Source organism: Typopeltis vanoorti, chromosome 21 (assembly GCF_054136105.1).
Source record: "Typopeltis vanoorti isolate ZY-2024b chromosome 21, IOZ_Tvanoo_1.0, whole genome shotgun sequence".
NCBI lineage: Eukaryota > Metazoa > Arthropoda > Arachnida > Uropygi > Thelyphonidae > Typopeltis > Typopeltis vanoorti.
In genome coordinates, this window is record NC_143569.1 from 57,283,855 (window position 1) to 57,310,499 (window position 26,645).

General features: G+C 35.1%; 1 protein-coding gene across 3 annotated transcripts in view; it reads left to right on the forward strand.

Moving 5' to 3' along the window:
* Positions 1–26,645, forward strand: part of LOC150094872 (cAMP-dependent protein kinase regulatory subunit-like) — a 233,463-nt gene that overhangs the window by 115,419 nt on the left and 91,399 nt on the right. For all 3 annotated transcript variants that reach the window (XM_090411482.1, XM_090411483.1, XM_090411481.1), the window contains exons 5-6: positions 5,901–5,999; positions 17,650–17,709. In XM_090411482.1, coding sequence (XP_090267608.1) covers positions 5,901–5,999; positions 17,650–17,709 — 159 coding nt within the window. The remainder of the gene's footprint in view (positions 1–5,900; positions 6,000–17,649; positions 17,710–26,645) is intronic.

A 26,645-nucleotide genomic window follows, 5' to 3' on the forward strand; every position in this document is an offset into this window, starting at 1 on the left:
CTGAGCAGAAATCCAACAGATATTTGCCATTATTATTGGCTTTGCTCTTTTCTCCAAATTTTCCCAAAATGTTTTTGTATGTCTGACAATCATTTCCTACTCTGCTATTTAGATCTTCAACAAGGACCAACTTTTTCATTTTCATTGTGTCAGTTGCTTTCTGTAAAGACTCAAAAAATTCCTCCACTTCTATCTTAATAGACCTTCTGAGGGACCATAGGCACAAATAAGTTTCATTGTCCAGTTCCCCATTCTGATATTTGCTCACATCACTCTACTTGAGACTGCCTGCCATTGAAGAAGATTAGCCTCATATTTAGTGTTGAATATTATGGCTACTCCTTCTTTTCCTTGATTTTCATTGCCTGAATATAACATTTTGTATTTATTGCTCAGAAAGATCTCGCCAGTTTTGTCTTTTTTTTTTTTTGTTTCAGGTCGATCTGGTACTTATCCATTTCCTCAGCTAGCTCCATTTCTTTGCCATTCAGGCTTCTTATGTTGATCGTACCAATCTTGAACTCTGGTGGTGTTGAGTTGGGGGTGTTTTCTGATTTGTTCTAGTAGCTGACTTTTTGCTGTTTGTCCTGGTTCCCTGGCAAAAACAACGGGGGGGGGGGGCTTGTTTAACATGGCGATGTCCCAGCTGGCATGAAATTTTGTCATGTTGTACCATCATTTTGTAATTTGGTTTAAGCCAATAAGAATACAGTTTGGTCGGCTAAATCCCAAATTGCCAGCCCATCCTCGTTCGTTCAGTATCCGGGTAGATACCCAACAGTGGTGCACCACAAGAATGTGAGGATTGGACATTAGGTCAGAAGCCCTGGTCTGTTCTCCACATTCCTTTAAAGACTATGTGGCGGTCTCCTCCCAGTTATACAGCTTTGACCCTTAAGCACCCCGTCCCATATTAATAACTCTTAATTTTTTTCCCTACTGCTTCTGAAAATTGAGTACTCTCTCTTCTTACCAACCAGAAATTTCTTCTATCTGATTTCTTCTTTTAATGAACTTTTCTTTAATTTCTCTGTTAATCACATGTTTCTTGTTTTCAAATTCGTTTACTTTTTTCTTTTTTTTTTTTCGAAATGATATATTCTATTTGAGACTATAGTTCATATCTGAGAATTGATTTCAATTTTAATTCTCCACGTAAATTTACACACTTTTTATTTTGTGATGTGATGTTAGCAGTTCCTAAAATAGTGTTCCCTAGTTGGGAACACCCATCCTAGTCCACTAGGGAAAACTGTTTCACTACTTAAGACTTACCTTTGTTGTTTCTGCTTCAGTCAAACTTACCTTGTGTAGGGCCATGTGTGCACATATCAATTTGTCTTTGTTCCCTGATGATGGCAATTTGACTTTGCCAAAATATTGGAAGTATTAATTAAGATTTTTTTCTAATAAAATGTTGTAGTATACATGGCTAATTTCCTTAAGTAATACCATTATCTTTTTTTTTTTAACAGCTTGAATTGAAAAATCCAATATGCTTAAACAGGTAATGGATATGACTTTCTTGGATACTGGTTAAAAAAAAAAAAAAGAAACTTTTCAAAAGAAATATAATTTCTGTCCATATCAGTAAACATAGGAAGGAGTTTTTAATGCTGCTTGTGACATTGTAACAATTATTAAAAACACTTATGAATAAGAATTAATAATAATAATTTTATTATTGCAAACATTTTGGCCTGAATTTTTAGAAAAAAAAATTTTTTTTCACTTTTCAAAGTAAGTCATACTTGCCAAAAATTATATTCTTGTTTAATTATTTACCCAAGTGTATGCAAACTATAGTAGCAAACTTTGTATGCATTTATTCATGTGAAGTCTTCATGACTTCATCCTGAAGATACTTTACACAAATAAAAGCATAGTAATTATGTGCAAAGTAATATACATACTTCAATTGAATAAATGCATATAATATAATATAATAGTATTATATTACTCTATAATAGTATAGAGCAGGGATGAGCAAGTTCTTTGGTAATAAGAGCTACATATAATACTTTTCGTACATTTTTGAAAGTTTAAGAGCCGCAGAAAATATTATTTTAAAATTGTATTTATAAATAATATAATAATAAAAAATAATCTTTTCTTGTTCGTATTTCTGTTTTATACTCTTTTATTGCTCAGTCATTTTAAACAAGGGTTTTTATAACTTTCACTGAAATCAGTCTTAAGTATTTATTAATCAGAAAAGTACTTATCTACACTACACTACCACCACAAGCCCGTAACTTGTATGTACTACATGAAGAGTGATGATGATGCAGAGTCCAGGCAATGGGTAATGCAGTGATCATAGTAGTCACTTTTGGAACAAATTTTGGCAGAAGCGACAGAGGCCATCAAATGTCGAAACACTTTTTGCCAACCAAATACAATAATAAAATCCACGTTAACAACCCTTTTGACCAGTACCATTTAAAAGCTAAAAATTTAAAGTTTCAAAATATCTGTTTTTTATTTATCTTTAAGGCGTTTACGAAATAAAATATTCTAATATTGCTACGTATTATACTACTATAGATTATTAATATAAAAGTGTAGGAAAAATGGCAATGAAAACCAATATTGTCTTGGGAGCCACACAGAGTAGCTTTGGGAGCTGCATGCGGCTCATGAGCTGCAGTTTGCCCACCATTTGTATAGAGTTAGCCGATCTCATACAGAAGTAGCAGGGTTTTTTCTCCCAGAAACATGGGTTTTTCATCCTGTGTACAGACAAATTGACCTTCAGAACACAAGCAATTTACAGACAAAAAAAATAAAAATAAATAAAAAGTACTGTTGTTGGTAATGATGGGCAGTAGATGGTGTTGATGGTAGTAGTGTCACAGTAGGAGAATTAAAGTAGTAGTGGAGAGGGTGAGATGTATTTAGTGAAGTGGAGTAGAATGCCCTCCCGTGATGAGTCCCTGGAGGTGTCACGTAATAATAATAATAGACATGTCTGTAAGGTGTGTTTTTAATTATGGGATACTAAGTCAGCTTCTGTATACAAGTAGCCTAGTCATGACATCATGTGCAATGCTTGGGTAAAGGATTAAAAGGATATATTTTCTTGGCAAATATAAATTACTTTAAAGCCAACTGAAAAAAACTTTCTACAGCTATCTCTCATTCAGAGTATTTTAATAATAAGGTGATAGACACTTTTTTGCTACTTGTATATGGATAATTTATGCATTCTGTATTAATTCAACCTTTGTATCTTTCTGGCCTGGCTCACTAATGAGATTTGAATGAGGGTCAGTGCCAATCTGGGTAGTGGCCCTTCCTATAATGCATAGCGATATACATGTCTGCAGAGAAGTGTGCTTTGCATTCAGGGATACTAAGGCAATTGATGTGAAATCAACAGCCTCTATATATACAAGTAGCCTAGTATATATACAAGTATCTTTATGACTATAAAGATACTTCATGTGCAAACCTTGTTTACATTTTGGTAAAGGATTAAACAAGAATATAATTTCTTGACCAGTATAATTAGCCCAACAATAACAAGGTAAAGCATGAAGAATCAACAATTATTTCTGCTTTACCTTGTGAATGTGATTGTGCATTGATGATGGCCTTTAGTTTCAGGCAAAAATAATAAAATTGTTATTAATTCTTGTGAATACTTGTTTGTAATATCCAACATTAGCTAAATGTCTTCTGGATTCATTCTATAAACAATAACAGCAAAAAAAAAAAAAAAAAAGGTATCGAATTGGCAATTTTTAAAATCCTGTCATTAAATTGACACAGTAACTAGACCGACTCCTGGGGCAGAGCTGACTACTACCGGGTGCATCCCCAGGTGGCGGATTGGGGAACAGCCTTCAGATATGGAGGCTAGCTGCGATATAAGCAGAGCAATCTGGCGAATAAGCAGCCATGGACCAACAGCGACTGAGCTATCAGGGCGTGGGGGAGCAGAAGTGGCAACTCTGTTTCACTTAAAACCTCACAAAGCCCAATGACAACTCGGTGACATGGCGAGTAGTGCCGCCATTAAATAAGCACCTGCTGGGGTCACTGCCCCTGACATTGGGAAGCAGCATTGTCAGTGGACACAAGGTTGAAGCCAAATGATGACGGAAAAGCTTGTGATCAGAGATTTGCAGATGGCAATATGATTATATTGTGTACGTCTGTAATACTGCAGAGCAGAAAGCAAACGGAGAAACTACTGCTCTACCTTATCTCCAGAACAACCACCATGGCGAGCAAACCCTTACAATTGGTCCCAAGTTCCCGGTGTCCCTTAAATGGGACAGGGGTGCGAAGAATCTCCGGGCTCAAAATGGTGTCCACTTTTAAAATTGCAACTTGGAATGTCAGAACTCTGTATGAAGCTGGCAAATTAAGAAATGCCACAAGAGAAATGAAGAAGCCGGGCATCCGGATTATGGGAATGTGCGAGACAAGATGGCCAGGATCTGGAAAGTGTCAACAAGATAATACGACAATGTATTACTCTGGGAATGATGAGAACAAACATCGACATGGTGTAGCTGTAATAGTAGATGAAGAAATCAATAAGTCAGTAATAAGTTGGATTCCATTTTCTGAAAGGATAATGCTGTTACAACTTAAGGGAAACCCCATTAACATAAATATCATCCAAGCTTATGCACCCACATCTGACAAAAGTGAAGAAGATGTTGAAGAGTTTTATGAACACCTAAAAGAGATTAAAAACCTAACAAAGAAACATGATATAAACATAGTGATGGGTGACTTCAATGCAAAAGTGGGAAGAGGGGGTGATTGAGAAATTGTTGGCGAACATGGCTTAGGCACCAGAAACGACAGAGGAGATCGCCTAGTCCATTCTGTCAGGAAGAAGATCTAACAATAGCAAATACCTGGTTTAAACTTCCACCCAGAAGACTGTACACTTGGAAATCGCCTCAAGATAACCAACATAACATTGTCAGAAATCAAATTGATTATATACTGATAAATAAAAGATTCCACAGTAGTATAAAGAGTGCAAAGACTTATCCTGGAGCAGATATCTCATCAGACCACAATCCCATAGTTGCAGAAGTACGTCTTAGATTAAAATCAGCTAAAAAATCACAAAAGAAGAAAAAGAAAATTGATGTAGAAAAACTGAAAGACCCGAACATAAATAAAAGTGCCAAGACACAGCTTAACCTGCGATTACAACAGATTAATATAGAAGAAAATAAAAGTGTAGAATCTCTTTGGAATAGCTTAGAGAATGCCATCGTAACAACAAGTATTGAAGAAGTAGGTTATGTGAATAATATAATAATACTCTTATATAGGCAATATCAAATAGTTATAAATTCTAGAATACAAATTTTGAGTGCATTTGGATGAGGGAGATGCCATTTGGACTAGCACATTATTGTTATCCAGATTCTTCAGTAGTTTTCTGGTAAAAGATCAGAGAAGTAGGCAAAGTTTTTCACAATCTAGTGAGAAGTGATTTTCTTTGATCATTTATACCTTTGATCTGATCCATAAATGGCAGTCTTGTTATGTTTTACTCAAGAGTGTGATTAGCTTTTTACCAGAATTATCAAGAAATATTTTTTGAAGATGCAGTGTCAGAAATGGTATTATTATAACATATTATAAGGTGATAAGTTTAGTTTAATCCTTTATCCAAGTGTGAGCAAACAATGTGTCTGAAAGTATCTTCAGGACTGGGGTAAGGTAGTAGAACACTAGTAAGCAGCCAGTCCTGAAGATACTTTCAGGCACAAACTTTGTTTGCTCACACTTGGATAAAGGATTAAACTAAACTTATTATAGTCTAACCAAGTGAAAAATAAACTCAATATTATAAGGTATTTTGTTATATTACTATATATGTTATAGGTGTATGTTTTACTAAGAAAAAATATTTTCATTAGGTATTTGTAAATGGACAGCTTGTAACAACTATTGGAGAAGGAGGAAGCTTTGGTGAACTGGCTCTCATTTATGGTACTCCACGAGCAGCAACTGTTAAGGTATTTATTGCTTTCTGACCTTTGAAAATTATTAAAATTTTCCAAAATTTCACCATAAAAGGTTGAAAATCTATAGTACTTTAGTGCCATGTAATCCTTTAAATCTCCTTTAACAACTTATATACCTATCATGTCCAAGGGCTAGAGATAATTCATGAATTCTGCTTTAGAAACCAAACAATGAATTTTTGCATAAAAAGTTAAGAACTGAAATTCTGATACTAGAAAAATAAAGCTGAAATTATTATTATTATTATTATACAAGCATCTCCACAGAGTCAGAACACTCATCACTGGAGATCCATTATTCACATACTAGCTGTTATTCACATAATACCTATCATACTTCTTAAACTCATTGACTGAAGCACTCACAACCACCTCTGGCAACCCACTCACCACCTCCCAACCAAAAAAATCTATACATTTTGGGAAGAAGAAATCACAAGCTGTGTACTATATTGAAACTGAACTGCAGGAAACTGAAGAGTATGGTCAGCAAAATCTTACTGACCACAATCTTACACAATATCCATGGGTGACCCCTAGTTCTCTCTCTCCCTTCTTGTCATGTACTGGGAAAAAAGTTTTCAGTGTAATCTTCTAAATCCCCTTTAATAACTTATATACCTATCATGTTTCTTCTTTTTCACCTTTTAGCTAGTTTTCGAAGCCCCATCAGTCTATTTTCATAGAGAGCATTTCAGAAGACGGGCAGCAACCTTTATCACTTGCCTCTGGATCCTCACTACCACTTCTTCATCCCCATTACATCTGGGTGTCCAGATCTGTACACAGTAGTGCAGATATGGCCTTATTAGAGCCTTATATAGAGGAACAAAACTTCTATGCCTGCTTACTAGTGTGTTCTTCAGCAACCATCTAACCTGTTGGGCTGTTTTACTACCTTTGCAATATGCCCTCTAAACTTTAACTCCCTAATACAATTACCCCCCCCCCCCAAGTCTCTGGCATCATCAGCTTCCTGCAGTTCAGTGTCATCAATATAGGATACAGCTTGTGATCTCATCCCAAACCTTACACTTGGTCATGCTAAACTGGCAGCTATTTACCTTTGGCATACTGCAAGTTGATTTACATCGTCTTGTTTAACATCATCAGCAAACTGAATGTTTCCTGTCAAATCATTTTCTACATCATTGATGTACTAATTAAACAACAGGACCAAGTACTGAGCCCTGTCTTACATCACTGGTCACTTGTCTTCTCGTGGACTCATTTTCTTCATAAACCACTCTTTGATATCTGTCCATCAGCCACTCTCTCTCTAATCCAAATTACCAGATTCATATCCATCCCCATTTGCTTCTATTTATGCAACAGAGTTCTATGTGGAATCCTGTCAAATGTCCTTGAAAAGTCTAGCAATATCAGTGAGTATCCATTTCCTTTATTCAACCCATTGTCACTTTATTATAAAAAAGCAAACAGATTAATAAAGCAAGACCTACTCTTCACAAAACCATGTCGTTCCTTATAGAATATCATATCCCTATCCAAACACCAATTTCTCCAATATCCTGACCATGACTCCTTAGATGCTGATTGACCTATAATTTGCTACTTCTATCTTGGAGTTTCCTTTATTTTTGTCCTTTTCCACTCTATTGGTACCTTCCTGGTACTGAGGCTTAAATTAAAGAGTTTGGTCAGAGGAGCTGATAATTCCCTTGCACATACTTGTAATGCATGAGCTGATATGTCATCTGATCCCATGTTGTGTTCACATTGAGGTTCTGCAACATATTAATCACTTCCATTCAACTTTGTTCTTTCATCAGTCAGTGTCACATCTGGCATTACATCACTATATAGATGGTACACCTCCCCTGCAAAATGATTCAATAATTCAACTGTTTCGTTTACTTCTGTAACTTCTCCAACAGCTCTTTTTTAAGTCATCCTTCCATAGTCAGTTCTCCTTCTACTTCCACATAGCAAAAGAGCTCATTAGGATTTCTTTTTTCCCCATCAGTTAGCTTTTTCTCATAATTGACTTTATCCTTCCTTACCATGCACATTGCCCTTCTTGTCTGTACTCTGTATGCTCAGTGACATACTGATTACCCTTTTCTTTATAATCTCTCCACAATCCTTTCTTTGCCTACAGTGCTTGCTTAATGAAACTATTCATCCATCTAACTTCTCCTTGGTGTATCCTTCTGATTCTGGATACATTCCAACACTTCAAACATCCTTTGACCACCTCCTTCGCACTACCAACATCTCTTCCCCCTACAAATTTTTATGCATGACACCGCTGAAAACTTACTCCTCAGCTTTTAATAATCACCTGCTTTGTAATTCTACATATATCCCTTCATCACAGAAAATTCTTCATGTTTTGCAGTCTCCCAAGTGAAGACTACATGATCGCTCTCTCTCCAAACAGAGGCAGCATTCCTAGATGGTTGACTGTTAAGTTCTTTGATGCCAGATCAGATTGATCAGATCCAGCACTCTTGAATCATATTCCCTCCAGTACATGTTACCTTGGGTAATTATTTCTCGGCAGTTATATGAATTCCACATCCTTCCTTCCCTGTAACCATTCCTCCTCCCAATCTGTCTCTCTATATTTGAAATCCCCATAATAATTACATGATCTGCACTCATGCTAATTTGCCAGTGCATGTCATCTGCATTCCCCCTTATACTCCTTGAATTATAGCAACAACCAATTAATATTTCACTTATTGGCCTCTATCTCACACCCAACAGCCTTAAATGAACTACCCTCTGCATATCTATCTCCTCTGATATCATATCATTAGTAAAACCCTTCCTTTCCCATTCTGTTCTTTCTGTACTCTCTGACGATACTACAGCCTTTGCATTCTATTCCTATGATTATATAATTCCTCAGACAACAAAGTTTCAGTAATGCCTGTAACGTTTTGGCCATGTAATCCCCCCATAATAAAACTCCTCACTCTTATTGCAGATATTTCTGGCATTAGTATACATAAACTGCATGTCCCTTAAAAGTTTCTAGTTTCTCTGATCCTCACTGAACAACACTTTCTCAAGACTCCTGATCCCAAATCCATTCAAATGCAAGTCATTCGCCTTGTATAAATTCTTCCTTCTTTCCATCAAACTCACTCCACACATCCACAAATTCTATGCCATTCCTCCTACACAATTTGCACACTAGCTCATTCTCAATCATTGCTCTCTGTCTCAGCTTGCTTCTATCATACTGTGGCAACAGACTCACATATTTACTTTCTAACTCTTCTTTTATGCATGCACCAGCAACACTTTCATATTTTCTCACATACCACACTTTTCACCTGCTAAATCATTTGAACCAGCAAAAATAAACATCTCTTTCAAATAAAGATGAAAATTAATTTATTTTTACTGATTAAAAAAAGCTATAAAAAGAACTCTAAATATATATTTTTATGTCACTCCCACCAACAAAAGGTCACAAACCTCTAGTATGTTAGTTCCATGGGTGGGCTAAGTATTTTTTCTTTATTAAATGTTATTTATTTTTTTGTATTTCTTTTTAAATTTATTATTTTACATAGTTCAGAAATCCCACTCTCACACTGGTGATGAAATTCATTTGCCACTTAATGACAATCAGAAATATCCATTTCTGATTGTCCTTAAATCATCCATTGTTTCATTCCAAAATCTAATATGATTGTGCCTTGTAATCAGTCTTATTCTCCATCAGCTGTCACACAATAATCAGAGCCATGTTCAGGGCTTAAGTGTTGGGTCCCATTCTGAAGTATATTACAATTTCCAGTACAGGTCAGTGTTACTGTGAAAGTGGGACACAGAAGAAATGGGATTAACCTCAGGTGAACTTTACGTAGGCAGATTGAGAATTATAGATTAGTTGGAAAGGAGAAAGTCGTTTCAGAAAGCATGGTGGTGAGTTATTGTTTACTTGTGTGTGTGTGTGTGAGTGGGAGGAATTTGAGGCACCACAGTTAAGTTTGTACTTAACTGTGGTGTCCTTGGTTGCAAGCCCAATAATGACAGAATAATTTTTTTATCAGACTTAAAGTTCATACTATTAGTGTGTCATTTGCTATTATCTGAGACCTCCAGGGAGTCAAGGAATCATCGAGTGAAGCTATAGATCGCCTTATACCAGCTATCATACTTTCTCTTAAACTCATTCACATTGGATATGCTCACTTCTTCAACTTACTGTTCTGTGAGAGCAAAATCTAGCTCTCATTTCTTTATTAACTGCACACTAACTTAATTTTCATGGATGACTTCCTTGTCCTCTTCTCACCAAAATTATAATGAAAAATTTCATCAGTTGATAACCTATAACATCCTTTCAGAAGTTTATAGGCCTCTATCATATCATCCCTCTTTCTCCTCAATCTGTACTAGTAATCTATATTCCAAAATTCAGATATCATCTTTTTTATTCTTTGCACTCTTTCCAAAACTTCTTTATCCACTTCGAACCCAGGAGACTAAATATGCCTACAGTAGTCCAGGTATGGTTGTATTTTGGAAGTCATTTTGCTACAAGGTCTTGTAGTACAGTGACTTCCTTATCCTTGCATGCCAATGTTTGTTTCAACATTGCAATTATCCTCTGAGTTATTTTTGCAATGTAATCCTTTCTTTTAGGCTTACACGGTGATCCGAATACATTTTGGAAAATTATGGAGACAACTACCGTGTTTGAGTAACACTTTAGTTTAATGTAACCAAAATCAACACTCGGATGTTTTGACCTTCATATCAAGGTCATCTTCTGGAGCATATACACTATATACAGAGAAACAAGCTGCACTACAATGTACATGGTTTGCTAAAGTTACTGACCAACCGTTACAACAATCATTGGCCTGACCTCTGGTGAAAAAAGATGATAACCTTGATATGAAAGTCGAAACATCGAGTGTTGATTTTGGTTTATATTAAACTAAAGTTTTACTCAAACATGGTAGTTGTCTCCATAACTTTCCAAAATGTATTCTGATCACTGTGTAAGCCTAAAAGAAAGGATTCTCATCATCCATGGAGATGATACTCACAAGCGTTGAAATCGGCACAGTAAGCTAAAGATACGTATTTCCCTTTTGATCACTCGGCTGGCCTTTTTAAAGAGATGCAGAGATAGTAATCTTATTCCTAACTGCATCAAGCTGAAAAAAAAATTTACGTCTGCTAAAGCACTTCGTATCTATGCTCGCACAGAGAAAGCAATACTTAGAGAGCAAATCTAAACAGCCTTCAAAAATCTAGGGTTTCAAAATTGCAATCCGAGCTATCGAGTTATATAAATCCAGATATTCTACATGTGCTTGAAAGAATCATTGACAATTCGGCTAAATATATCCTAGAAAATAATAAAGGAAAACTTATGGCCAAATTTCACATTTTAAAACAACGGCGAAATGTGACTGCCAACCATAAGAATCCAATCAATCAGGAGATCTCCTCTCCGGTAAACAGCTCCAACAGCGAACAACAAACAAGTGAGACAAGGAGCTACCAACCACCTGCGAACAAGAATCATGTGATCAAGCTACACCTTAAATAATGGCCAACTTGCACTACTTGATAAAGGCCTTAACAATAGCATCTAAAACTGTTAAATTGGATTTTATATATCACATAGAAAGAGGCATTAGGTCTCCTCCTATTAATATAGCCGATAAAATTCGATTAGAAACCAGTAATGTTCTGAATAATAAGAAAACCTTGCATAGCAATCTTACAAAAACAGAACTAGCAGCAATCAAGTCATTGAAAGCTAATCAAGATATAATTATAACAAAATCGGATAAAGGTAATGCCACTGTTGTCCTTGAGTCAACATCCATCCATCAGATGAATTAACTAGTCTCCGATAACAGCACCTATCAGCTTGTAAACTATAACCCAACTAACCAAATAAAGAAAAAAAACTGAGAAATTACTTAAGTCCATCACTTCTTGGCCATCAGACATGGTTAAAAAACTTATACCCCATTACACCCGTTCTCCCAGAATATATGGTTCCTAAAGTACAACTAACAAAACGTGCCACTTCGGCCGATAGTTGAAGGAATATATAGCCCTAATTATCACCTAGCCAAGAAATTAGCGTCAATCTAATTTCTTGGCTAGGTGATAATATAAAGAACACACAACACTTTATAAACAAAATTAAAACATAACACTCGGTAAAGATGATTTATTAGTCAGTTTCAAAGTTTCTGCCCTTTTCACATATGTCCCAATCAATGACACAATTTTCCTACAGAACAAATTTTTGTCCGCCATTACGGCCCTCTTTGTCCATGTACTACGTTCCGGTTACTTCATGTGGCAAAATAAATTTTACCTACAAAAAGAAGGTACGGCTATGGGCTCACCACTATCTACCCCCCAATTGCTAACTTTTATATGGAAGCTTTTGAGCAAAGTGCTCTTGATTTGTTCACTCTGAAACCTACAGTGTGGCTTAGATACATTGACGATGTTTTTGTTACTAAATAAACACACGTAAAACCGCAGCAATAGGTTTTTAAATACGTAAATATTTCGACCTAAGTGTCTTAGGACATCATCAGTACAGTTGGGAACAATACTAGGAATAACATACAGATAGGGCGCATGAATACAATGGAATCCAAATGCATGCAGCAGCACTTTCTAGCATTAAAAAAATAAAAAAATAATTATTTAGATTACATTAAATTTAAAATTGAATTATTTCACTCAATTTTGTTTCACAATTTCCCATACTTTAGGAATGGCAAGGACATCATTGCAGTTTAGATTGGGCTGTGAAGTAGGGCTTCTATATAAACGTTCACGTTTGTATGAAGATCTGTGTAGAAAATTGGTCTTTTCTCAGTGGATCCTATGGTTTGGGTTTTCAACTCCGCGTTGGGAGAGGCCGGATTTCTGCGGCTTGATGAGACGGATGTGGTCTTGATGTTCAGAGATGCGTTTAAGAACAGATCTGCCTGTCTGCCCATAGTATGACAGTTCACAGGAGCATGGTACCTCGTACACACCAGGTAGTAACAGAGGTGGGAGTTTGTCTTTAGGCGAAGATAACAAGTTGTAGATCTGGTTGATGGGTTGTAGGTCGCAGCAAGATTGTATTTTTTTATACTTTTTGAAAGTCACTCTGAGATGCCTTTGACATACGGTATGGGAATCCTATGGGCTTGTTCTTGTCTAGGTTGATGTGTGGAGAAGTGGCTGATGATATTTTGAGTAGTTTTAGGATTGTATCCGTTTAGAATGGCTGTGTTTTTGATTATTTCCTGTTTTAGGGATAATTCTTGTTTTAGAGATTCCTCAGAGGAGCAAAATCTGTGTGTTCTGGTTACCAGTGATTTGATGATACCAAATTTTTGAGCAGAAGAGTTGTGGATGTAGCGACCTGAGAGCCGACCTTTTCAGGTCGCTACATCCACAACTCTTCTGCTAATCATCCTTCTCAAAAATTTGGCATCATCAAATCACTGGATTTTCCATTGTATTCATGTGTCCTATCTGTATGTTATTCCTAGTATTGTTCCCAACTATACTGACGATGCCCTAAGAAACTTAAGCCGAAATATTTACGTATTAAAAAACCCATTACTGTGGTTTTTGTGTTTATTTGGTCATGAATTCTCCACAGGTTTCTTTATGTAATCAAGATATTTTCGTTATCTGACCACATGGGCGATAAACATTAAACACATTCCTTAGCCACTCGAACAAACAACATGAACGCATACAATTTACTATCGAAATTGAAAATCAGAACTCGCTCCCGTTCCTGGATACACTGGTCACGTCACACGTCTTCCCGGTCTACCGCAAACTGACACATACTGGCCAATACATACATGCTAAATCATACCACCATCCATCACAAAAATATGGAGTCATTAACACCCTTAAAAACAGAGCTATAACAATTTGCTTTCAGCAAGCTCTTAAACAAGAATTAAAAATTATTAGCAACACATTTATAAATAATGGCTATAACAAAAATACTATTAATAAAGTTCTTCATAGAACTTCATCAAAAAAGAATTTAGAGTACAGTAAAACCATAGCCATCCCATACATTAAAGAGTTATCAGAAAAAATCAACAGGATCCTACACCATTATAATCTCAATGCCACCTTTAAACCACCTACAAAATTAAAAACACATATTCAACTCTAAGGATCCTCTCCTCCCATTGGCACATCCTAGAGTTTATTGCATCTACTGCACCTGTAACTTACCTTATATTGGTGAAACGGGATGTACAATCCCTATATGTACACAAAAGACACATTAAATATAACACTTTTGGTGAAGCAGGCCCCTCAGATCATGCTCTCAACACCCTACACCAAATTGATAGGAAAAGTACCCACTCTTTATACCATACAAAAACCTGGTATGAAAGAAAATTTAAAGAAGCTTGCGAAAATTCTGATTAACCACCCTAACATCAACAATAATGGTAGCATGAAAGTTCCAAGAATCTGGATGGCACATATTCAGCCTACTTAATACTTAGTATCTAGCATACTTGAGGACTTGAAGCAACCTTCAGCTAGTATTGGAAACTATTCCATACCAACTGATTGAAATTTATATGTATAATCATGTTTTTAATATATATATATATATATAAACATTGTTGCTCTCCAGCCCAATGTAATTTTGTAACCAATAGATAATAATAGAACTCAAGTGTTGATGGAGTAAAGGTAGATTTTTTTTTTTTCACCAGAGGTCAGGCCAATGATTGTTAACGGTTGGTCAGTAACGTTAGTAAACCATGTAGATTGTAATGCAGCTTGTTTCTCTGTATATAGTGTATATGCTCCAGAAGACGACCTTGATATGAAGGTCAAAACGTCGAGTGTTGATTTTAGTTTATATTTGGTTTATTCGGTAGTTGTCTCCATAATTTTTCAAATTATGTTTGCAATGTGATCTTTGAACTTCAGCTTTCACCATAACTCTAAGATCCATAGCTTTATCAATTTCTTATAATATAATCCCAGCAATGTAATATGCTGTTGGAAATCTCATCACACAGAAGTGCATAATATTTGTTAGTATGAAGATTAAATTGACAGCCATTGTCTTTTGCCCATTCCAGCTTATTCAAATCATTCTGTAAACACTGTATATCAGTAGCATACCTTTGCATCATCAGCAAACAATTCCCAATGATTTCCCAAACAGCGAAGTGATCGTCCTAGGTGACCTGAATTGAATGTAAACAACTCCAGCTGGCTCCTTATCTCCAACATTACAGATCAAGCGAGATGTGATGTGAAAGTTATTGCTATAAATGATCTAATGCAATTTGTGCAGCTACCTATCCACTTTGATCTTTCCCTCCCTTTACTCCCTTGATCTTTTTTTTTTTTTACTAATTCTCCTTCCAGACACACTGTAGAAGTTACCTCTCCTCTTGGCTCAGACTACAATCTAGTGCAAGTTTCTTGTCTTACAGAATGTCCTTCTATAACCACACCCAACCTTGTGTCTTCTGCCACTACAAAGGTACGAAATGGAATGCTCTCTAGAACTGCTACTCTTCTTTCCCATGGCATGACTTGTTTCTGCTATTCTATCCAGATACCTGCACTGAGCAAGTTGCAGAAATCATCCTAAGTGGCATGAAGGCATTCTTCCCTCATTCTGTCCAAAATTCCCATCCACTTTCCAAGCCCTGGTTCAACAGAAGATCTATGAAAGCATTTGAAAAAGAAGAAGACTTAGCTTACTGCAGGTGACTTGCATCGAGAACCCAAACCTCATGCTCAGCCTGTGTGGAAGCACACAATAAAATCTAAATAAACTATCAGCAAAACCGAATCCAACTTCATAAAAGCCACTAGCAGAAAACTTGTCTCCTGTCCATGTGGCAGCCATGTCTTCTGGTCCCTTGCAAAAGCCATCAGATGCAACTTCTACTCACCTGTGCTCCCACCTCTCTCGCACTGTTACAGCACCCAAAGAAAACACTGATCTCCTAGCATCACTCTTTTCCTCTAACTCCTGCATAGATGACAAAGGCAAATCATGTTCAATACCAGCAACTGAGCACATATGCCTCCTATGGCCTTTCGGCAGAAAGACACAAGAAGAATATTAAACAATCTGAACACTACAAAGTTGTCTGGTCACAATGGCATCTTTCCTATTGTGCTGAAACTTTATGCTCCTGAATTAACACCTGTCCTCTATCTTCTCTTCAATCTTCCCAGCTCATGATAACTTAACATATATCCAATCCATTCCAAAAAAGGAAGACCAATGCTTACCAACCAATTGCCATCACGTCAATCCTCTTCAGAATAATGGAGAAAGTTATCAGTGGTCAACTTCTTCACTACCTAGAAGTTCACCATTAATCAGTGACCACCAGTATGGATTTTGCGAATCCATATCCACTGCTGATATCTTAGCTTTCATCACCCTAGATGCATGTTTATCATATACATGTACCAAATTCCATGTATATGTTATAGATGCATCTGTTTTTTTTTTTAGGAATCTACAAAATTTTAATCTACAATAAGTTAGAAATCAATTGTACATTTAGCACTGTGGGTGGGCTTACAATAGGATTACCCAAGAACCCACATTACCAAACATGGTAATGTATTTTTTTTTTTTTTTCTTCTTTCAGGTCCCTAATGTAGAGGGTGACATTCTCACACACACCAGGCAACAATCAGTTCATTTAATAAGTAGCATTTTATAATAATAAGTGTGTTATAAGTAGCATTTGTAGTCCATAACATGTATGTATCTTTGAGTTGTATTTCCTGTATACACTTGTTAATAAAAATGTTATTAATTTTTATTGTCAGCACAAAGATATTGTTGAGGCTCCATTTATTACTATGGAATGTATTTTGTGAGGCCAGGTGGTTCAGTTGATTTAAAGAGAGACGTTAGTCGATGTAAGCTTTGCTCTAGAAACCATCATTGTCAGAAAATGATAAAGGCATTTTGTGAAATAGTCAGTAATTAACTATAAGCGAAATTGCAGTGGAGGGTAGAATTCCTGTAGCCTTATGCAACTCACTTTTAACTGAAATTATTTAAATTTTTAGCCAAAAATGGAATACAAGTATCATAGCCCTACAGTTTTCATATTTGCTTGATTTCACTTCATTTGACTATATTTTGTTTCCAAGGCTCAGAAATGTTTTGAAAGATTACAGATTTCAAACTGTTATGTTATTACAGTCAACTCTCATTATAGCAAGGTCATAGAGACTACAGAAATAGTCTCTTATAGCAAATAGCATGCTATGGTGAATTTCTTTTAGAATGTCATCCACCTAATGTTTTCGTTGGGGCTTTCCAGTAGTTTGTTACAGTCAGTTTGTTTTAGAGGTATGTATCTGTGCCATAATACAGTCACTTGTAAATGAAATTCAACGAAGACATTTTTGGGATCTAAAAAAAATTTGAAAAATGTTTTCAGTCATGACATAAATGGACAAAATGTATTGTTTCAGAAAAAGCTTTTTTGAAAGCTAACTCAATTTTTTTTTTTTGTTTATGTAGTCACACTTGGTTGCATAATTTTTTGGACAGATTATTTTTATTGTTTTTTTTTATTATTATTGAATTATGAAATTATATTAATTGTTGATTCTTGTTTCTCCTTTATAGACAAGGACAGATGTGAAGCTTTTTGCCATTGATAGGGATACTTATAGGAGAATATTAATGGTAATTATATAATTTTGTGTTTAGATTTTTTTTTTTTAATTTTAAAAAGACATTGCATTTTTAATATTACATATGATACACAAGTCTATTCACAACTTTTACCTAATTGGATAATCTTTAATGCTATTTATGGAGATTATACGCTTTCTGATTTTTATATGGTTATGCCAGTGCCTCTAACTGCAGCCAAAAGGATGATATGACATTTCTTTCTGACTGCACTTAAAGATTTGAAAAACTGAGTTTAAATCTCATCCAAGATGGAAGGAATCTTTATAAGAGCTTGTCTAGTGAAAATGAATTAGCTGAGTTTTGCAATTATCTGCTTTTCACATTTATTACTTTGCTGCAAATTATGGTAAACCCATTCCATTCTCCTCATTCTCTACTAGTGCCAGTATATTTCAAGACCTTCATAAACTCTCATCCTTCTGTTTAAAATTTTTTAAATTAAAATTAATTTTTAAATTTTTGATTTATTTTTTTTATTGTGGTTGGAATTTATGCTGTCAGATGATGAAAATCATATATGCCACCTTAAAAGTATTTGGAAACATCCACAACTTTCAGTACCAAATTGGAGGCCTTCATAGCCAGCAACTTATTTGAGACTTTTTCTTATTTATTGTAAATCTCATCTGCATTAAGTTAGAGACCCTTGCTATGTAAGCACTTATGCATTTTCATTGTATTAACATTTGAATGGGTAGTATAATATGTGTAGTCCACCAGATGGAAGTGAGTTTACTTGAATGCATATTACATACTTGTTACATCAGGTGCATTTTTACTCATACACCAATACTTGCAGTATGCTAATTGTGAACTTACAAAGAAGTTTTTTCACTAATTGCATATCCATTCATAATTGACCACTGACAGTACTTCATGCTGGAAGTTTTTCCCCACCACTTGGTTAGACTATAATAAATTTAGTTTAATCCTTTATCCAAGTGTAAGCAAACAAAGTTTGTTCCTGAAGTATCTTCAGGACTGAGGCAACTCGTAATAAAGGTGGACTAAGCTCTCATCACTTGTCTTAGTATCTCCCATACTGCAAAGCACATCTCCTTGCAGACATGTATGATGCTATTCATTAAGGGAAGGGCCACTACCCAGATTGGTTTTGACCTTTATTGAGGTCTCGTCAGTGGGAGCCAGACCCAGAGGTGGTGATACTGAGACAAGTGGCGAGAGCTTGGTCCACCTTTACCAGTCCTGAAGATACTTCAGGCGCAAACTCTGTTTGCTTACACTTGGATAAAGGATTAAACTAAATTTATTATAGTACTTCATACCATTGGAGAATAATATAGAAATAAGCATTTAAGGAGTTCTTGGTTGTTTAGATAGTGTAAGGGTTCTGATTCTTCTCCCCCCTCCTATCTATACAAAAAAAATCTATTCCTCTCATTTCTTACAAAAAAAAAGTTTCCAACATTTGAGATCCTCCGATAAAAAAAAAAAAAAAAAGATTTCTCTCTTGGCATAAAAATAACCTTAAACATTCCTTGTCATAAACATATTTATTATATATGATGTATCTGCATTAAAAGCATTGTGCTTTCTCTTCTATTCCTGATAGTACTCTTCATGTGAGCAATTACATATACCTCTTAAAAAGCTGAGATCTTGCCACTTATAAAATACTGTTTGCACAGAATGTGATTTTCGACATAAATTAGGAGAGTGAACAGATGATATGAGTGGCAGAACCATATTAAAAAAAAAAGGAAAATATCAGAAAGGAACTTGACATTAGTATTCAAGAATGTCTAAGCAAAGCTAATCTGTGAGAAGCAAAAGAATTAACAAAATGAGGGTTTGAAGTGAAAATAGCAGGAAAAAATGACACAGGGAATACTGTGTTATATGTGGATTGTTATAGTTAAAATTGCTTTAGATCCAATGTAATTGCTGATCAAATTAAGAGACCTGACAAATATTTCACCAATTTGAAACAAAGCATTTAATTGGAAAATTAGCATGAAATCTTAATTGTATTCATCTGTCATATTTGGTGCACTTGAGGATAATAAGCCTAAAAATTCTGATGGTGCTACAAGTAGATCACTGTATTCCCTATCTAAAAATAAAATTCCTTTTATTCTACTTTTCTTCTACTAAAGTGACTAACAACTTTCATAATTTAATGATATCTGCAGTTGATTCTGATGATCTGTAGTTGACTCCCATTAAAGTAAATACAATTACAACAAACTCATTTACTGTAACAGTTGCTTGTAACAAACGATTTCCTTTTATCCCTGTGTGTTTTTTTATGGTGAGAGTTGCTGTACTTTACATTTTTATTGCTCCTGTATGGACTGATGAAATTTTAAAGTACAGAAAACTCTCATTATATAAAACACATGGAGACTAGGAAATGATTTGTTATAGTAGGTAGTTTGCTGTAGTGGATTTCCTTTAGAACAACATTGTCTGTGGGGAGGGCGGAGTTTGGTCAGGACTTCCATAATTATATAGGAAGCACTGTGAATTTTGTGAGCAACAATTTGCAAGTAAAATATTTTTACTGACTTCACTTTTCATTATTTGAAAACAGTATTGTTTATATAATAGTCGATATTGGAATTATCTCTAAATTTTTTGTGATCACTGGAAAATTCTTAAATATGAATCTGCAGAAACAATTTTTCTTTCTTTTGATCTGTCATACCTTTTGAATTTTCTTCATTTCTGTAGATATATATGAGACATTATGCTGTACCTATTTGAACATTCATTCTTGTTTGAATCATTAGCTACAGTAATACATTTTTGCAGAAAGCTTATGATCTTTAGCTATTTTCCGCCTTTTTTTTTAGCTAGTTCAGAATCCTAACACTTATTATTCTCAGTGAGCACTTCAAACTTAACTGTTGTTTTACAATTAAAAGAAGTTGTAATCAGTAGCTCAGCTTTATCATCTTTGATACTAATTTTTATTATTTTTATTATTATTTTTTATTTTAAGTTCATATCTGTGAACATGATGTACCACTCAGATTTCATTTGTTTTTCTGAGTTACAGTATGTTTTATAGTAGTTATAGTGTGTCAATCAAGGAACAGATTGGAAGATTTTTGGAAGGAATATTTTCTGATATCTGCTCAGTGGTTCTGCTCTGGACTGTGGGAAGAAGTTATGTTTGATAAAGTTGATATTTCTTTTGGTTGATATTTTAGTATTATGCTTTGCAATAAACATTGTGCAGAATGTGCAGAATATTGTTTTTCTTACAATTTTGAATATCATAATAATAATTGAATATTATTGAACAGTTCTGGACAGAATAGCACTGGTACTTAATCAGTATGTGAAGCTTACTAAGTTCAGTAACTTAGATTCACTAGTAATTGCACTATGAGTGTGAAGCTATTCAGAATGTCGTCTAATTGGGATTGACTGAACATGTAGATTGAGCAACACAAGGACATATTTTTAATATTTTTTATGCAGGTGCCAAGGGCTAAGTCAATATAGATTGTATTACATGGTATCCTAAGATCTCATTACATGGTATTCTTCTTGAAATTTATGTTTCATGAATTTAGAAAGCTTAGTAATGTAATTATAACTGTGGCTTAAGGCATAAAGAAGGATGTTGTTCCAATGTTCAGATAGCTTTTCTTTTTTTTTTTTTTTTATAATAATCTCACACATGAAAATGTGTGTTCATCTTGTGGAATGGACAAAAAGTTTAGGAGAAAGAAGAAATATGACATGACACATTACATGAAATATTACAAGAAATATTACATGACAGCAATAGAGGGATGATGAAAGAGAAAGAAAAATTTGTTCTGTAGGTTTGAAGTTGAACTGTGAAGAGGTGGCAACTAGTTCTTGCATCTTAATGGATTTAGAGAAGAATGGCAGAATACAATTCTTATGAGAAGTGACCATGGAAATATCTATAGAAAATACTCAGCAGGAACATCCACATAAAATTGGTGAGAGCTAGGAGGTTATTAGTCAATCTGATTGCTGTGTTCTGTATTGAGTTAATGATTTTTAGAGCACTTTTAGGGAGAATCATGTGAAATTTGATAACACTATTCAAGTGATTGATGGATTTGTGGTTTGTATGGAGCCAGTAGTTGTTCAGAGGTAATGTGTTGAAAAAGGAGCACCTACTTTCTTGAATGCAGAGCAAGCAGTACTTGTGGTATGTTTGTATCAAGAAAGATTAGAGGGTGGAGTTATCTCAAGAAGAGAAATCTCATATTTTCTAGAGATTTTAGTGTTATCAGCAGTAATAATGGAATTGGTTCTTTTTTTGTAAAAAATAAAACAAAATTGATTATTTGCTTGCATTGAAGTTATATGGTTATTAGAATTCCATTAATGCATGGAGAAAACAAGGTTTAGATATTCTAGAAGTTTGTTAATCTGTATTGTAGTAGTAGTAGTGAGAAAGTGGAGTGAAAAAAAGTACTGTCACCAGCAACACCATGAATTGGACTTCTTCTGGTCATTTGGAGATCACTGATATACAGAAGGAAGAGGGATAAAATATTTATTTGATTAATTTTAAGATAAATAGTTAAAATCATGGGAATATAATGAGCAGAGGCAGCTCATGCATAGGCACTGCAGAACTGCAGCACCCCCAATTTTTCTCGATATATAAATATATTTATTAATTTATTTATATTTGCTTGTAATATTTAATTTTATCAACAGTCCTATATAATTCTCTTATTTTGTATAAAAAATAATAAAAATCCATCTTGGCACTTAGGAGGGCAAAGGACACTAGCAGCACTGTCTTTACCACAGTGTCATATTGCTACGCACGCAAGCACTGTGGTGTCACATCTCACTATGCATGTCATAGTGAGATGTGAGCTATTAGCGTAATGCGGTACTGTCCGTCGTGCAGTTCCACTGTTGTTTATATGCAGTTTGCGCCAGTAGTAGAGTGTTCGTAGTGCTTATCGTGTTTACTCTGTCTCTTTAAATATTTGAACATTACAATTAAAGACATAACTTGTTTAAGTTAAGGGATATTACATCCCATATCGTTCCTTAGCCGAATAAGAAACTCAAAGAGTTTCATGCCGAATATAGTAGAAACTATATAAAGTTCGATGATTCCAAGTGTAAGCAAATACCTGGATACTGCAGCAACTGACCCTTAAGGTAGTGCAAGCTGAGGCAACTCATGTCTAAGGTGGAGCAAGCTCCAATCACTATTCTTGATATTTACCCACATAACTAGGTCTACCTATTCACTGATGAGTAGGTCTACCTACTCATCAATGAGTAGGTAGACCTAGTTAATATCAAGTTTGTAGCTCCGATCACTATTCTTGATATTTACCCATAATGTGAACTTAGCTCCTAGGAGCTGTATTACTGTTCTACATTATGAGAGAAGGTCACTACCCAGACCGGTTTCAACCTTTATTGAGATCTCATCAGTGAGTAGGTGGACCTAGTTAATATCAAGTTTGTAGCGAACAGAACTTACAACCCTTCTATGAGTATTGCTGAGAGGTGTCCTAATAAATTATTAGATATATGAAGAGCCAAAGGCTTCAATTCGGCGACATATGACTTGTTTAAGTTAAGGGATATGGGATATATCCCTTAACTTTATTGAGGTCACTGATGAGACCTCAATAAAGGTTGAAATCGGTCTGGGTTCTACATTATGACCTTCTCTCATAATGTAGAACAGTAATACAGCTCCTAGGAGCTAAGTTCACATTATGGGTAAATATCAAGAATAGTGGTTGGAGCTTGCTCCACCTTAGACACGAGTTGCCTCAGCTTGCACTACCTTAAGGGTCAGTTGCTGCAGTATCCAGGTATTTGCTTACGCTTGGAATCACTAAACTTTATATAGTTTCTACTACGGCATGAAACTCTTTGAGTTTCTTATTCCGCTAAGAAACGATATGGGATGTAATATCCCTTAACTTAAACAAGTCATATGTTGCCGAATTGAAGCCTTTGGCTCTTCATATATCTAATAAAGACATAACATTTGTTATAGTTTTTATTTTAGAACATTATGAGTTATGATAATGGATTTTATTTTTAAGTAATTTTGAATTATACCAAACTGTATAATTTTATCGATAATAAACAATATTTTTTCATGTTTAATTTTTAAAAATTTTTTACCATAATTTTGATATTTTATCCAAACACGTATACACTGTACTTACAGTGTGTATGTATATTTCAAAAGTTGCAGCAACCCCAGTATTTCAAGCCACGAGTTGCCACTGATAATAAGGATCTTTAAGTTTTGTAGATCCGGAAAAGCTGTTCAAAATGCTACTGTTATATGTTATAAATGGGACACTCGAGCAGCAATACATAGTCTATATTTGAGGTGTAAGTCAGCAGTTAGAATTGACGAAAGTAGCGGAAGATGTATAATGTTAAATCAGGTGTGAGAGAAGAGAGCACATTATTTCCACTGTTATTCATCATCTATACGGATCACATTATGAAGAAAGTGGTATTAAACCTGATGTCAAAATTGATGTTAATGTCAGCTCTTTATGCAGATGTTATATTTCTAAATAAATCCAATACAAGTCTGCAGGATTCTCTGAACCTATAGAACAAGTAAGACATTTTTGGCTATTTAGGCACAATTTTTAGTGAACATGGCAAATTAAATATGGAAATAGACAACAGAATCAACAAAACTGGTATCGTAGGAAGTCAACTGAATAAATTTATATGGAATAAGAGAGAAGTTCGTCAAAACACTGAATTAGCTGTTTACAAAGCAGTGTTCAAACCAATTTTAACTTATACATCTGAGAGCTGGGTTAGAAATAAAACACTTGACCAGAGACTAGAGGCCACAGATATGAGAGTTCTGAGAAAGATACGCAAAGTAAACAGATGACATCAATGGCAACATCATATTTAAAATGAGGATATTAGGAAAGCACATGACATTGTTAACATTCAGGAATGTGTGTAGAGCTAACATCAGGTGGTAGGGTCACTTAAACAGAATACGAGAGTAAAGATTAGCAAAACAACTGGGTCTTTAACCTGCCAACTTGGCAGGTTAAAGATCCAGTGGAAGACAAAGATAGGTGGGTTGATACAGTAAGAAGGTCTTAGAAGAGAGAAATATAAGATCTGATAATATTGAAGTCTTGACAGATATAAATTAATTTGGAGGAAAATTGTTGATAGGACGTTAGTAATGATGTAACTTTTTTCATATAGTACTATCATGATATCTTATACAGCAAAGGTTGGTTGATTGGTAGAGCCTCTGCTACTAATGACTCGCAAAAAAGTTAAGCAAGTTTGAGTGCTGTTAGCAGTTGGAAGGAATCAATTGTTCGATGCTGTTGGCACACTCTCCCTCGATGAGTCTTTAGAATCCCTGGAGGTGTCATATAATAATAACTCTCTGTCAGGAATTTGATGAAGATGGAAATTACATATTAAAATTATGATGATCATCCTGCTTGCCAATTATAATACTAGGCAGTACAAGGATGACAGTGGTCATCAAGTGTATTTACATGGGAGAAAGGCTCGAGGACATACATCATCCGTAGTATAATATGTAAGATGTTCTATAGCAGGGAAGAGATCAAGATGATTAGAGTGTGTGTTCAGGATGGTCTGTTATTCTGGTAGTCATCAGGATGCTTTGTTTCAGATTGCTTATGATTGCAAATTCCTTGGCATGTCTGTCTCCGGAATTATTGCAATTGTAAAAGAAAACCTGAGAGAACTGTGGACACTAAAATCTCTCAGGAAGATTACATCACTAATAGGAAAGTGACTGAAGAAAATCAAGATAGGAAATCAAGCAGTTCAGAAAGATGTGTTGTTAGCCAAGTGAAAGATAATAAATAAATTTAATAGATTGAGACAAAAGCTTTAGCCAGAGAAGATAAAAAGATTCTAAAGTTAGGCACTCTTTGATACTGAATATCAGAGCAAACATGCATAAATGTCACCTTTGAAATGAATAAGAGTGTGCATTTGGGAATAGTGAGAGGAGTAGTGATTGAAGAATCAACTTTCTTAGGAAAAATCTTTCCTAAAAAGTCTTATGGCAGATTGTAGATGGAAATGGATATCATTAATGTTGGAACTAATTTCTCTTTGCTGTTTCTGTTTCTCTTTGCATGACTGTTATTTAAGACAAGTAGAAATCGGGAAGGTTGTGAAATATACAGTAATGTATTCCCCATACCCAATGACAATGATAAATATTACCACTTATTAAGTTTAGTACACTGTATTATTTAGTAGCTAGTTTGGAATAAAAGTTTTAAAGCTGTACCTTTGAAAAGAAGAAATGTTAAGTTCTTCCCTATATTGGTTCACTCCTAGGATAGATCACCATATCCATGGATACTAGCAAAGGTAGTCCAATAACTAAGCAGTGGAGGCAGATAATTTGGTTGCTGAAAACTGTAAGACTTCACCAGCATTCAATATGCACATACTTGCAGTGGCAGCTTAAACACGAGTTTCATTAACATTTTGGCCCTCTAAGATCGCTTGTTAGGTGGCCATGTGGAATGCATAATTTCTAGTGCCAATCTTAAGGGTAAAAAATCAGGATTCTTTTTTACTGTATTTACTCAAATATAACTTGCACGTTTTTCCTCAAAATTAAAGTTAAAAAATCGTGGTTTGAGATAGATGCAGTGATTTTTGGAAACTAAAGTTTTTCAGGAAAAAAATAAATTGATGTTTATAATTAAATCCTCAGTATTCATTATCATTTAATTGCTCACATAGAGCATCCACAGTTCATTCGGTATAGACGAAGATGTTTGGTCAGAAAGATTCCTGTTCGAGATGTGAGGAATCTTTATCTGGTCTTTTTCAACTAAAGGTGAGTTAGCAGTCTCATATGGTGGTAAAGAGTTTTTCCACCTGGTTTTATTCCCTCAGAATAGGCAAACTAGCCTTGTGAACAC